Source organism: Fragaria vesca, unplaced genomic scaffold (genome assembly GCF_000184155.1).
Source record: "Fragaria vesca subsp. vesca unplaced genomic scaffold, FraVesHawaii_1.0 scf0513033, whole genome shotgun sequence".
NCBI lineage: Eukaryota > Viridiplantae > Streptophyta > Magnoliopsida > Rosales > Rosaceae > Fragaria > Fragaria vesca.
The window spans coordinates 54,725-70,055 of record NW_004443429.1 but is presented as its reverse complement, the minus strand read 5'-3'; the positions used below and the strand labels follow the sequence as shown (position 1 = coordinate 70,055).

Below are 15,331 nucleotides of genomic sequence, written 5' to 3'. Positions count from 1 at the left end.
TGTCGTAGTGCCGGGCAACCCGCTGCTTGTACACTTGGTTGTGTAGATCGACCCTTTCCCTTTTCTCCTCAATGAGATCCATGTTCAGTTGGAGCCCCTCTGCATTGGTCTCCTTATTATAGTTTTCAACTCTTCCCGATGGCACTGTCAGTTCAATTGGGATGACAGCTTCTGTGCCAAATGCCATGCTGAAAGGCGTTTCTCTGTTGACTTTATTGCGGTGGTCCGGATAGCCCACAATGCTTCTGGGAGCTTCTGTGCCCATAACCCTTTGGCATCGTCTAACTTTTTCTTCAGTAGTTTCTTGATGATCTTGTTAACCGCCTCTACTTGCCCGTTGGTCTTTCGGTGAGCTACCGACGCGAATACCATCCGGGTCCCCATGTCCTCGGTGAACTCTATGAGCTTTGGGTTATTGAATTGGGTTCCATTGTCTATTATAATTGTCTCCGAGACCCCAAACCTATAGTAGATATTCTTCATGAGGAAGTTCTTTACAAGGTCGGTGGTTATTCGACTTAGCGTTTCAACCCACTTCGTGTAGTAATCCACTGCCACAATGGCATACTTGTACTATCCAGGAGCTGTGGGGAGTTTCCCGATTAGATAGAGTCCCCATTGCGCAAAAGGCCATGGAGACATCAGGATCGAGAGGGCAATGGATGGGGAATGGACTTTTTTAGCGTGCTGGTGGCATTTGTCACATCCCGCTAATACTTCGTCCGCCATTTTCCCCATATTGGGCCAGAAGTACCCCGCTCTTAGTACCTTGAAGGACAAAGACCTTGACCCAGAATGATTGCTGCAAACTCCTTCATGGATATCCTGGAGAATGGTCTCACATTCCTCTATTGACACACACTTGTGGTTGGGGAAACAATAACCCCTGCGGTACAACTTATCATTTATCAGGGTGTATCTTGCACACCGTGATTGCAACTTCCTTACTTGTCGCCTATTCTCCGAGCGGACCCCTTTCTTAATGAATTCGATGATTGGATCCATCCATGTGGGCTCCCTAGGGCAAATTGTGATGGCAAATATCTCCGAGATTGTCTTGCTAATGCTAAGCCGATCTAGGATCTTGACCTTGACCTTCTTGGGCACTTGGGTGACTGTTGCTGATTCAAACCTGTGCATGAGAGCCTTTGTCAGTGCCTGATAGGAATTTAGATGTGGCTCCTTGGCCTCAAAGGTCTCGTTGACCAGGTTTACCACCAGCTGCGAGTCACTGAACACTTGCACTCTCCTCACTCCTATTTCTTGTGCCAACTGTAGTCCCCCGATCAACGCTTCATACTCAGCTGCATTGTTGGATGTGACAAACTTGAACTCTAGGGCGTATTTGTACTTGAACCCATCCGGGTTGACCAATATTATCAGTGCCCCACTCTTGGCTTTAGTTACAGAGCCATCCACATACAACTTACAACTTAGATCGACTTCCCAGGGGACTATCGTTACCTCAGATAAATCACTCACAGGATGCCCCTCATCGTTCTTCATTGGCGTTAGCTTCGAGATGAAGTCTGCAGCTGCCTACCCCTTGACGGCTACTCTTGGCACGTAGTGTACGTCAAACTCACCCAATTCGATCACCCATTGGCCAGCCTCCCGCTCGCTTTCGGCTTCTGCAAAACCTGCCGGAGCGGGCAATTAGTGAACAAGGTGATGGAATGTGCTTGGAAGTAATGTCTTAGATTCCGAGCAGTCACAATGACCACTAGAGCAACTTTTCAAGGTCCGGGTACCTGCTCTCTGCCAAGGTGAAGCCCTTGCCTACATAATACACCGGGAGCTCGACGACATCATCTTTCCTGATCAGGGCTGAACTTACTGCCGTGTCAGATGCAGCCAAATAGAGATACAACATTTCTTCAGGGATCGGCTTTGACAATATAGGCACCGATGCCAGATACTCTTTGATTTTCCTAAAAGCCTCTTCTTGTTCGGGCCCCCGATTGATTAGCTTGCATTGCTGACTCTTCAGTAGCTTGAAGAACGGCACGCACTTGTCCGTGAGTCTGGAAACAAACCTAGCGAGGGCCTCTATCTTGCCTGTCAGGGACTGCACATCGCTCTTGACCTTAGGGACCTCCATATCTAATATGGCCTGAACCTTCTCTTGATTTGCTTCGATTCCTTGCCTGCTTATCACGTGTCCCAGGAACTTCCCTTTAACAACTGCAAATAGGCACTTGTCTGGGTTCAGCCCCATACCGTACGCAAGGACAATATCAAAGACTGCCTGCAAGTCGCCTACATGTTTGATCACGGTAAGACTTTTCATGAACATGTTATCCACATACACCTCCATGGTTACTCCCAGCTATTTAGCAAACATCTTGTTCATTAGGCGTTGGTAGGTTGCTCTTGCGTTCTTCAGACCGAACGGCATCCTCTTGTAATAGTACACTCCCTTGTCAGTGGTGAACGCGGTATGCTCTTCATCTTCCGTGTCCATCATTATCTGATTAGACCCAGCATATGCGTCCACGAAGCTTAGCATTTCAAACCCGGAGGTCGAGTTAACGATTTGGTCTATTTGTGGCAACGGGAAGCTGTCTTTAGTGCATGCCCTGTTAAGATTCGTGTAATCCATGCACATCCTCCATTGCCCCACTGACTTTTTGGGGACCATGACCACGTTGGCTAACCACTGCGGGTACTTGGCTTTCTTGATAAACTGGATATCCAACAGCCTCTGCACCTCTCCCTTGATGATGTCATATTTAGCCGAATCAAATGATCTGCGCTTTTGCCTCACCGGGCGCATACCTTTCCGGATTCCCAGCCGGTGTGTCACTATATCTCTCGAGATGCCGGGGACATCTGCGTTTGCCAGGCAAATGCCTTGCTGTTGTCTTTCAGGAAGCATATGAGCTCCTCCCTCACTCCGAGGGGCAGCCCCGTCCCTATTCTTGCGGTACTCGCGGGGAACTCATCCGAGATCTAAATTAACTCTGTCTCCTCAACGGATCCCGGCCTCTCGGTCATGATACCCTATGTTGCAGCATTGACCCTTGGGTTCTTGTAGGCATCCGTCGCGAGGGCCTTAGGGTTCCTTGAGACTAATACTTTCGCCCTCCTTCTTCCATTATCCTGGTCGATGGCATAGCAACCTCTCGCTGCCAACTGATCCCCCCAGATCATCACTATACCCGCTGGGGATGGCAGCTTCATCATCATCAGCATGTGCCCAGCAATAAAGGCTTTTATCTTCCACAGGGCCGGCCTCCCCAGTATCCTGTTGTAAGACGAGTTGCAGTCAACCACTATGAAGTCTATCCTGCTCTCAACGTGTTCCCCTCTATACCCTCTAAGATCATGGCAATGTGATCTGAGCCTAAGGGCTGCACCACGTCTCTAGAGAAACTTATCAGCGACTCATTATCCTATGTGAGCTTACTGTTCCCTCTTCTCAATGCTTGCCAAGCGTTTTTGAACAGCACATTCACCGATGCCCTAGTGTCAATTAGGATCTTCTTGCATAGATAATGGTCCAATTGTGCGGTGACAAGAAACAGGTCCTCGTGAGGCTGCCTGATTCCTTGCTCTTCCCCTTCCACAAATGGCACTAATCTCCAGCTCACGTTGACATGCTAATTGTTGCAGCTCCCGAAGGTGAATATCTCTCGCCCTTCTCTGATCCTGGTGCACTGTTTCTTTGCCTTGTTACTCCTCTGGTCTAACCGTGCTCCCCCACGGATTGTGTTGATCGTCCCATAAATGGGAACCCCTGCCCCCTGTCGTTGGCCCGACACATACTGCTGCAGTTTACCCCTTTTTATCTGGCCCTCTATCGCCCTCTTGAGCTCTACACAATTGTTAATCGCGTGCGTGGCCTCCCTGTGATACCTAGTGTCCTCCCTGGTCAGTCTTGATGGTGGGAATTTCCTTGTCGGGGGCCCTGGGATTGCACCCTTGTTCTCGTTCCACACTACCTTAGGAGTTGATGTCAGGGTTGTGAAGTTTTCTCTAGCTGCGGGAGCAGCCTTTGTAAACCCACCTTCATGGTATCCCCTTTTGCCTTTCCCTAGCGGGCCTCCCACCTGCTTGGAGGGCTTCTTACCTCCCTCTTTATACCTCTTGCTGGGGGTGAAAGCGTGTCCCTCTTGGTCCCCTTTCCATGTTCTTACTTCTTGGATCGTTTGCCCCTAGGACTCGGCCCACGTATCCTCTTTTCTCTTGCTCACGGATTGATCCTCGTACGTATCATGATCTGCTTGAGCATGCCTAATTGCCATCTCCATTAGTTCATCATAACCCCGCGGGTTTTCGATTTTTACGGCATATAGGAATTTCCCAGGCAACAAGGCTTGGACAAACGCCTCTTCCGCCACTTTCTTGTCGAAACTCCTGACCTTTGCTGTGGCTCCCTGCCAACGGTTTACGAAGGCTTTTAGCCCTTCACCGTGTCCTTGCTTCACCTTGAATAGCTGGTTTGTGCTCTGCCCGTCCGTGCGCAGTATGAAACGGTTCACAAACCTATCTGCCAGTTGCATGAAGCTGTCTATCGAGCTGGCCAGGAGCTCGTAAAACCAACTCAACGCTTCTCCTGACAGTGTCTCTTGAAACATGTTGCAACACACAACGTCCGAGTAAGCTTTAGCATTGGTGTGAGATTTGAAGCTATCGAAGAAGAGATACGGGTCCCCTTCGCCCCTGTAGCTCAACTTCAAAGGCTTAGCCGCGTGAGAGCGCAAGGTCTGCGTGATGGCCCTCGTGAACGGTCCCCCTCTTTCTTCGAATCCCATCCCGGGCGGGTTGTGAGCCGTCTTTCTGCTTCGTTCACTCTTGTGGTAAGGTTTACCACACTATCCCGCATGGCCATCAAAGCCGCCTCTACTCCCATTGGTTCTTGCCTCTCTCCTCGACGGGGGTTGGGAGCGGTGGAGGGCCCTCGCCCTCCATGCCTTCCGGAAACAGATTGACCCCAACATGGACCGTTCTGTGGGATGTGGGCATCGGCGTTATCGGGGATTCTCTGTCTTTTGCTTGTTGTTCCCGCAAGATGGCATGCCCGCTCGATTGCCTCGTCACTTTCCAACCTTCGTGCCAACGCGCTTATTATAGTGGCATTATCCCGTTCCAGTTTTTTCTCCCGGGTTGCTACCTCTAGGTGGTCCCAGGTTCTTTCTCTTTCCAAACGAGCTACGTCTGCTCTCAACCTTTCAACCATGTCTTCCACTTCCTCCTGCGTGAGGTCATGCATCGTCCCGTCCGGTGTCCTTTCCCAGTCATTCCCTACGGGCGTGCAATTATGCCTCTCACCTGATACCTTACTTCGCGCCGCAGTCCCCGGCGTTCTCTCCTCGCCGGGACCGTGCTAGTTCTCCAGCGTGGATCTGTTCACTTCAATCTACTCGCTTGACTCAGCCATCGAGTCACGTTGACCTTTTGTAAAGCTTCCCACAGACGGCGCCAATTGTTTTTGCAAGATCCTGTAGACCTCGTAGAAGCTTTTGGCGTGATCTCTGCTCTTGGATGTCGTTGACTAGTTTCCTGCAATAGGAGATTGACCGGGACTTTCCGGTCTTTCTCTCTCCGATGATTAAGTCAGTCTCAGGGTTGGTATAGGATATTTAATGCTAGGGGATTTCTTACCGTTTTGGTTGACTTCAACATTGTATTTATAGCCATGCGTGGACTTCTTTCTAGGGGTGGCACTTCGAAACTGAAAACAGAAAAAAACCGAGCCGAAAACCAAACCGAAACCGTAAAAATCGGGCCGAAAACAAAACCGGGCCGAACCAGATGAAACCGAAAACCAAATCGGACCGAGAAAACCGAAGTCAACGTACCTCTCCAGTCAACGTTTTAAAACGATATCGTTTTGGCTTTTTTTTTTTTCCGAAACCCTAATGAGAGAGTCTCTCAGTCTCTCGCGTTTCACTTTTGCAGCTTCGCCTCCTCTCCTCCTTTTTTCTTTATCAGAGCCTTCTCTCCTCTCTAATTCTCATCTCTGCGACCGGACTCCAGTCCTCCAACCTCTCCTCTCCTCTCCTCTCCTCTCAATTCCTCTCTCCAGTGCAAGGATTCTACTCTGGTGAAGAAGAGAGGAAATTAAAGAACAGGTCGAAAAAGCTGCTTATGCCGTTTTGCAGATGCTCAACAACCCCAAACCATAGCTGTATGTTCTTCCATCTTCATCCTTACCGTGAATTTCACATTATGTGAAACCAAAACCTTCTAATGTTCAATTATACATCATCGTTTTGTTTGAATACCAAATAGGCATTGGTGAAATGGTGAGTCAATTAATGGTATTGAATTATGCTTGTTATTTGAGCAAAGTTTAATTAGTTTTTGTTGAATCATGTGGTGATTCAGACTTTCAGGGTAAAGTTATGTGTTGATCTATTAGTTATGCATAGTTCTGTATGTCTTCTTCATTTTCTTTAATCTGGGTGATGTTGATTTGTGAGTTTTGTTCAATTTGGGATCAATTTTCCGATTCACACAACGAAAACCCTTGATCGTTTTAAATCCATAAAAATTGAGTTAAAAGCTTGTGTAAATTTAGGTTTCATCCTTTACATATAAGTGTCGAATTAAGTACCTACCCATTTTCTGATTGTGCAAGTTCATGATGATATTTTTCGTATAAAGATGTATCTATTTGTCCCTTTCCACAAGTATGTATGATAACTTGTACATTTAAAATGCTTTTCTACATATAAAAGTAGTGACTGCAAATTGTATCCCAATCATATCATCTATCCTCTTGATTAAGCATTCTACATTCTGTGTGTTCATTTTTGTGTTGGTGACCTTGTTCTATTTATTGTCTTTGGCTTATTGATCTCTTGTGTTTTGTACTTTGTGCAGTCAACATGGAAGCTCCTGTTTGCTTTGCAATGAGATAGAGAGAAAGAGGGTTTGTCTTACAGAGTCATAGTAGAGGAGGGATTTGCTCCTAGTCGAATGCTTCTATTTTTTTTTTCCCATTCTTTCAGTTTTGTGGATGTATAGTTGTTTGCTCTTGTTTTTCTTTTACAAGTTTCCCAGTCTTGTTCTGGTTTGTTCTATATTTTCAAGTAGATGAACTTGAATACTGTTGGCAATTGTTAATGTGTTTGATGCACACATTAAGCAACGGTAAAAAATGAGGCTAAAAGGCCATCAAAAACAGAAAAATAAAATTAACTACGCAGACCCAACTAGAAAAAAAAGATTAAAAATATATTTTTTTAAAAAAAAAACCAAATTTGGGCCGAACCGGACTCTCGGTTTGGTTTTCGGTTTAGTACTCAGAAAAACTGAAAACCTAACCGAACCGAACCGAATTTTTAGTTCAGTTTGGTTCTCGGTTTGGGCTTAAAATCGAATCGAAATGAACTGAACCCAGCCTTACTTCTTTCTTGCTTGTTATATGATGTGAAACAAATATACTACTGAGTTTTGTTTATTTGGCCTTATGTGGTGTGTCTCTTGCCCGGTCCAGACTGCTATAACCTTCAGGATGGGGTCTGCTCGGTCTATCTCATGCTGGGCTTTCGGTAGCATCTTGGGCTAGGGAGGTATTTATCGACTACCGGCTACAGTGTCTCTACAGAAATGACAAGAGACGTATCATGTCACATCCCGACCCTTAAATTTTTACTTTATTTACTAGCTTAGTTATAATAAGAATTTTACCATCTCCGTCATTGAGGTTATAGTGTAATTGGTCCCTAGAGGGGTTTGGGGGACGGTTATTTACGGAGAATTATTCGTAGGAGAAAAATATGACAACGGTAAAAATGGTAAATTTTAGCTAGTAAAAGGTAATTTTTATTAGGGTATTTTGTTTTGGGGTGTTAAATTGGTGGAGTTGGGTAATATTTGTGGTGTTGGGCCGGGTTGGTGAGTGAGGCCCAAACCCCATTTTTTATTTCCTCTTTTCTTCTCTTCTTCTCCTCTCTTTCTTCTTCTCTCTTTTCTTTTCCTTCCCCTCCCGAGCTCTCTCCTCCTCTGCTGGAATCCTCCGTCCGCCGACGCTGTCCGGCCAAGTCAGGTCGCCGCACCGGTCCCGTTCGGACTGCCGCCGCCTCCTCTCCTCGACTGGGCTGGTGACTGGGCCTGTTACGCCGCTGAATGGGGAGGAAACTCCCTTAGCAGCCGGTTGCTCCATTTGCCGGAGCTCCCTCCTCCGGCCGCCATAGCCGGCGAGTCTTGGCTCGTTGTGAAGCTCTCCTCCCGTGCATCAATCCCTCCAAAGGGCTCACTCCCTCTTGAGCTAGGTAAGGAGAAATTCGAAGTTGAAATCCTAGGACTTTTTAGGTGTTTGTGTTCGATTACCCTAGCTAGGCTTGGATTTTGTGGTTGTGCTAGTTAGGAAAGTTGTAGAGGGGGTTGAGAGGAAGCTGCTGTTGAATTTTGGTAGGCATTGGAGGTCGCCGGAATCGGCCTCCGGCCGCCGCTGCCGGCGGGCGCCGATTGGGAGATTTTAATGTTTTTAAATTTGGAATATTAAGGGGAGTTTATTGAAGTGAATTATGGAATTTTTGGATGAGTTTTGGATAGGGTTATGAATTTCCGAAGTGTGGTATTTTTGGCGGTTGAATAATGTAGAATCCGGCTGAAGGATTTAATTCATTAATCTGTGGAAGGTTGCATTAGGGCTGCCGGTTTGTTCGGTGAAGTTTGAGCAATTTTGAGTTAAGAATGACGAAGTTGGGCAATGATGAGTGTGTGCGAGGCTCACGTTTAATTTTGCCCATTGTGTTTAATTATTGGATTTTTAGTTGGGAAATTAATTTTATATTTGTGCCAGAGTTCCAGGAAACCTCACTGGAGTGGCGATTTGGATTTCGTCGGGCTTATGCCTAGAGTTGTGAGTGGACCTTTGTTTTAATTGAAAAGCATGCGATGAATTATTCTGTTGATCATTTATTTCTTTTCCTGAGATTTATTTATTTCTCGGATATTTGGCAATTTTCCTCCTTTGGAGAGATCTCGAAAATGAGATTTTCGGTGGATATGTTTAATGGATATTATGAGTATAGTATGTATATAAATGCTAGCTAGCCATACGTGCTTGGTCCGTTATAATGAGGTAAAATGCCATTATGGCGTGACGTGAGTGTTAGACACTAGCGTCATAGCCCTATATGAAAACTACTTTCTTTTCTGGTTTATTTAGGTTTTCATATAGGGAGTTCACGTGTATATAAATACACCGTCCTCTTCGGTCATAATGAGGAAAAATACCATTATGGTGCAACGTGAGCATTAAACGCCAGCGTTGTAGCCTTGTATGAATTTTTATTTTTCTAAATTGTTTCTAGGATTCATACAAGGAGTCTGACGGGTGTAAATACATACGAATATATGATTATACATAATTTAGCCTGAGAGGCTCCATTTTATTTGAGTTGGTGACTAGCCGGAGCTAGTCGTGAAATTGCCAGTTTATGAGTTGAGTGCTTTTGAGCTGCCGCATGCTGTATATTTTCTTTGGAAATTAAAATGGGGAAGCATAAATATTTTTATTAATTTATTTTTGTCCACTCACTCTAACGGTTCAAATGTCTTCCCCTGGGCCATTCGTTTTAAAATGCCCAGTTTGCAGGATTGCATAGTTGAGGTCGGGCGTACATGGAGATGAGGCATAGTCATCATATAGCTTCCGTTTATTAATTTATTATGTTTCCTTTCTTCCTGTTAGAGTTGCTCTGAACCTATAAATGGTTGGATATGAGATTTGTTTAGATTAGTAAATAATTTGGGTGGTGTTGTGATTTGGGGAGCACGAAGGCTCTAGGAGTTTAAGGTTGGATTTAAATTTTCAGAAGTGTTTGCAGATATTATTAGGAAGGGTTGTCCATTTTCAAGAGAGGTTATGCCAATTTTTCGGTAAATTTTCCTTGGAGGTGGTCCCCGCAGGATTTACTTCGGGTTTCAGGGTGAAATTCGGGGTGGGTCCTAATATATCATCCTCCATATTGAGCACACATAGTAATTGCTGGTCTTTTCGGATTATCAATGTCCAATCCTATGACTAGGAACCTTTTAGGATAAGAGTGTAAAAGAGTAAAGGTCTCATACATCTAACTTTTTAGATTACTTTCTTTTTAATCAATTTTTTTGGACTTTGTTCAATCAAATATTAAATATAAGAAATGAACAATAAACTTGCCCTTTTGATTAAGAGAAAACTACACCAACAATATCTCAACTCTTGTGTTTCGGTCAGTTTGATACCTAGACAGCCAGACTTACAAAGTTGTCAATGTAATACCTAAACTCTTACTTTGCTATCAATGACATACTAAAATTTTTGTAACTATTCCGTTAAAGTGTAGACAACAAAAAGGGTAGATCTGTCTTTTTATAGTTTTTTTTTTTTAACTTATTAAGACTAAGACTCACCATCCTAAGAACTAGTCTTCAACATGTCACTATTTCACCTAACGACTTCTTGTTTAAATGGTTACTATCTTGGCGGAATCACTGTTGTCTTAGTATGAAATTTTCTTAGATCTTAAAAGCAAAGTATTTGTAAAATAGAAACACAATGCAAACTTAAACATGCATATATTTACAAGATAGAATTTATTTATTCTAGCATAAATACAAATACAAAACATAAAGCCTCACTCTCGGGTAAAAAGCTAAAAGTTGTTTAGTTATCCATAATTATAAGTACAGACACTTACTTGCAATAAAAGAACATCGCACCAGATGATTACAACCGGAAAGTACTTCCACACAGTATAGTAAACACACTCTTATTGAAATTAAAATAAGAGAACTTCTATCTCAAGTTTCTGATGTCTTCCTACTGACGACTAGGGCTCATTATATAGGGAGCGGACTCCAAATTGAAATTAAAATTTATCTAAAAATAAGTGCACAACATGAGGAATCTAATCTTGATAAGGTTTTAACTTTACTTTTGAATTTTGAAAAAGTAAAGTCTCTTGTTTTCATGCTTTGGCTGCCACTAACTTCTTATCAGAGAGAAATGTTCATTGTCTTGATGCGTTGGCAACCGTTCAGTATTCCATCTTGTTAGTGATGTTGTGGTATTCTTCCTCATTGTAATTGGCTAAAGAGTTTGGATCACTATATTCCCCTCCACGAGTGGTGTCATCTTCCTCATCGTCAAGATCTGAATCTTAAGGAATCTTATACTTTTCATCATTTTCAATCTCTTCTAGCTATGTGGTGGTAGCTAGCGTGCAATCAACTTCTTTCCCCATTAGAGCTGTGAAAAGTCACAACTTTCTAGAGGTGGATGGTTATAGCAAGTGACCATTATATTTTCACCACTTGCCAGAAGACCTGAATCATAATCCTTTCGGACCATATTTTGGATACTTGTTATAGCCATAACCTTCATCCATGGGATGTTTTGATTTGGTCTATCATTGCTTCCTGCAATGGCTGGTTTTATATCGGACCCTGAATTAACCTGACATGATGGTATGGAGAAATATAATTCACTTGTCCATTTACCATTGCCCATTCTGGCTGAGTTGATATGAATTTTAGTCTTTAGATGCCTCCATCAGTTCTAATGTTCTTAACAGATTCAGATATTATATTTGAGAATCCTTTTAAATATTTATTGGACTTTGTCCAAAGATTATGAACGAAATCATTTTCCATGAGCCACAATTTATGCTTCTGAGGATATTCTGCTTGAACATCAATAAAATACCTCCCATAATATGGGCCAAGGACTGCTGACAATGTTGGTGGAAGAACATTTTTACTTTCAAAACCTCCTAAGAGATTATAGAAGCTGTACCATTCAGATTCTTCTAGTGCTAAAATAGGGACTTTAGCACAGGATTCTCAAGGTATAAACCTTAGAATTTCCCACCGATACATTTTTATCTTTTGCATGGAATCCATACAATTCTTTTGTTAATGCCTTAAATTCTTTTGTTAATGCCTTAAGAGATTGAAGCAAGTGAGCTTCATTACCTTCATAGAAGGCGTATAAAATATTGTCCAAAAGCCTATCTGTCCTGAATACTGGTTTTTGAAAGATCTTTAACTGCTGATCAAAAATAATCTTTTTTCCAGTAACCATAGGTAGTTTGTTCGCCCTAAAGGGGCTCTTCTACTTTTTGGCAAAGCAGCATCCATTAACAGACTTAGCATGCCTTTACCGTCTGTTGTTTGAGACGGACTAGCTGATCCTTTACCCTGGGATCGGTTAGTTGAGGCTGCTCTTTTAGGATACAATAAGAACTCTCCTAAGAGTTTTCTTTATCTTTGGATGTAATAAATTGACTTTCATCTTGCAAGGTAGATTTAGAATGGTCTGAGTGCTCGTCCCAACTGTAATTCAATTTTTTCCGGACTCTTTCAGAAGACTGACTTGACTCTGCTAATCCATAAGACACAATGAATTGATATCCTGCTCCATCATGCAAAGGTCCTACGGTTTTATTACCGCTCTTATATCTTTCCCAAAGGCTCTTTTCTTCGGGTTCTGGTTTTCGGTTTCTTGGATTATGCATGACCTTCTTGTCACACCCCGATTTTTCGAAGGGTAAATTTCAAAAATTTGGGCATGATAAAACTCAAATTCTAAATATCCCATAATCTGCTCAACAATTCCAGAACTAAAAACAAATACTGGAAATATAAATGTCGATAAACTCATCAACCGAGTTAAACATTTAATCTCCTTAATTACATCAACTTCCAAAAGTCTAGTAATAAACTATTTCGCTCACAAGAGCTTAAAAACAACTACCATAAAATACAAATAAATGTATATCGTCAAAAACCCAGCTCCTAGTGCCTCAAACCTTCTGATCATCACCTGCAGGTCTAACCCCTACATCATAAATTGGTGCACCGGGTTGTAAACAACAAACCCGGTAAGCTAAAAAGCTCGTATGAGTAACTCCCAAAATAATAACACAACAATCCCAATATCACATATATTAAAACTGGTAATTCCTGCATTGGCAACTTCGTTCAAGAATCGCCTAAAAGCAAGAGAATTCAAAAGAAACAATTAAGAAAACACAATAATTTAAAATCACTCAAAATCATAAATGAATCCTATAAATAAACATAGTTCAAGAATTCTATTAAAATCATACAATTAAGATTTAAGAATCTTCTGCGGATAAGCATAGTTCAGGAGATACTCAAAGCAAGAAATTTAAACAACATGTAAGAACATCACACAAACATTTCCCTACTCTTACTTATGAGTTCGCCAACACTTAGTCATCCCCCATAAGTAACCAAACAAATGCGTTGTCATGGGTTCGTCAACACTTAGTCATCCCCCATGAAGTACCGACTGACAGACTAGAGCTCTATACTGACCGTAACCAATCACCTGGCCAAGACTTGGTTCCTAGTCCACCACGAAGGCTCCTAATCTAAGAATCACCACTAAGGCACACACATACACAACTAATGCACAGAAACACCCTAAGGCATGCATTCAAGTACTCTCCCATCATAACACTTATCAAATCACAAATTAATAATATAATCATAACCGTAACCAATCACCCGATTAAAGGCTTGGAACCCGGTTTGACTATTTAAACAACATTTCACAGTATAAAATATCTCATCGAAGACAACACAAGAGCACTTCATTAATTATATCTTTCCGCCTAGATATAATTATATAAACGAAGATATAAATATTCCCACTAGAATGATATATCAACATATTTCAATATCACAATATCACATGATCGAAAGTCCTTTTGAAGATTTTATTTTACCAGAAAACATATTTTCACTTATCCATGAGCCGTTGACGATCAAGCTCATTTATTTTTAAAACAAAAATCATTTTCCTTTAAGGAGAATTTCACAACTAACAATAATAAAATTATAAAAATAAACTTGGTTCCTTAAGAACCCATGTGAGATTTACTCACAATAAAAAAAATTGCATCATAATCATCATATCATCAACATTTCCATCAACATTATCATTAACCTCATCATCATCATTAACATCACAATCATCATCATATTCATTTTCAAAATCAACATCACAATCACATCATAACAATCTTCAAAATCAACATCACAATCACATCATAATAATTATAAAATAATTAGTCTGAAAATGGACCTTGGTGAGATGTTACTCACCTAAAGATCCCGCTGCGTCTTCACAAAAGAAACTCATCAAGAACAAGCACAACACCAACTTGTCCAACACCTAGATAGCACAAATCAACTTAGTGACCAACAAAACAAGTGATTATCACTTACTAGTTGCGACTATGACATTTCACTCTTGGACCTTGACCTCATTTAACCCAAAGACTTGTCCCTTGAGAACAAGTTTTCCCCGAAACCTCTCAAGATCATAGAAAAGTTAACACACACCATGTCATATCTACAACTACAATCTCCTTAATTTCCAAAAGATTAATTAAGGGAAAACCGAATCTAATCCGTAAAGCAGTCACTCATAGCAACACATACTAGCTAACACAGCAACTAACCAATTCACATTGCCCGGACGCACTTCCATCCGCCGCCAAAGGCGACTGCGCCTGGGTCCCACGCGCCACCCCAAACCTCATTCTATTGACACTCCAAGCAACCCAAAACGACAAACAAGTGAAACCAAACATCTTTCATACCTGGAGTTCCCGCCCAATCGGTCGGAGCACGCCGGAAAACCGGCTGGAAGGTTGGAAATCCTTCACCGCAACTCCACACCGTGAGCCGCGCTAGAAGACCACCAGCAAACGAACCAATACGCCAAGGAGCGTCTATCCCGACTGGTTCCAAACTGCGTCGCCGCCGCACGGTCGGAACGCCCTCGGGTCGAAATCGGGTCCGCCTGACACGACCCACCCCGAATTTCACCCTGAAACCCAGAGTAAGTCGTGCGGGGACCACCTCCAAGGAAAATTTACTGAAAAGATTAAGAAAATCTCCCTTGCAGATGGACAACCCTAACTCGAAAATTTCATATTACACTCTTAATTTAACACTTCTGAACATCACATAATATACAAAAATTCTAAAGTATTCAGAGCTACTAAACACAAGCGGAAGCAAGAAAACACGAGTAGGTTGAACAGGTAACCTACTGGCGAAAACTGGCAGAAATGCGGGTGACTATGCCTCGTCTCCTACTAGATCCAACCCGAACTCTGCAGACTGGGCAATTTAAAACGAAGGGCCCAGGGGAAAACATTTAATAACGTTAGAGTGAGTGGACGAAAATAAAATAATAAATAAAATAATAAATAAAATATTTATGTTTCCCCAAATTAATTTCTAAGGAAAAAATCGAATGCATGCCGCAAGCGATAAAACTTTTATCCCATAAAATATCGAGCCTCTCAGACTCTATAATATATGTATGTATTTACACTCGTCCATA

General features: G+C 42.4%; 1 protein-coding gene across 1 annotated transcript; it reads right to left on the bottom strand.

The window, feature by feature from the left end:
* Positions 1 to 3,097: 3,097 nt before the first annotated feature.
* On the bottom strand, positions 3,098 to 4,580 carry LOC101303383. The gene is made up of 3 exons (XM_004309696.1): positions 4,197 to 4,580; positions 3,672 to 3,944; positions 3,098 to 3,247 (listed from the first exon to the last, which is right to left on the bottom strand). Exons 1-3 carry the CDS (start codon positions 4,578 to 4,580, stop codon positions 3,098 to 3,100), a joined length of 807 nt encoding a protein of 268 aa, XP_004309744.1.
* Between the last annotated feature and the right edge of the window lie 10,751 nt (positions 4,581 to 15,331).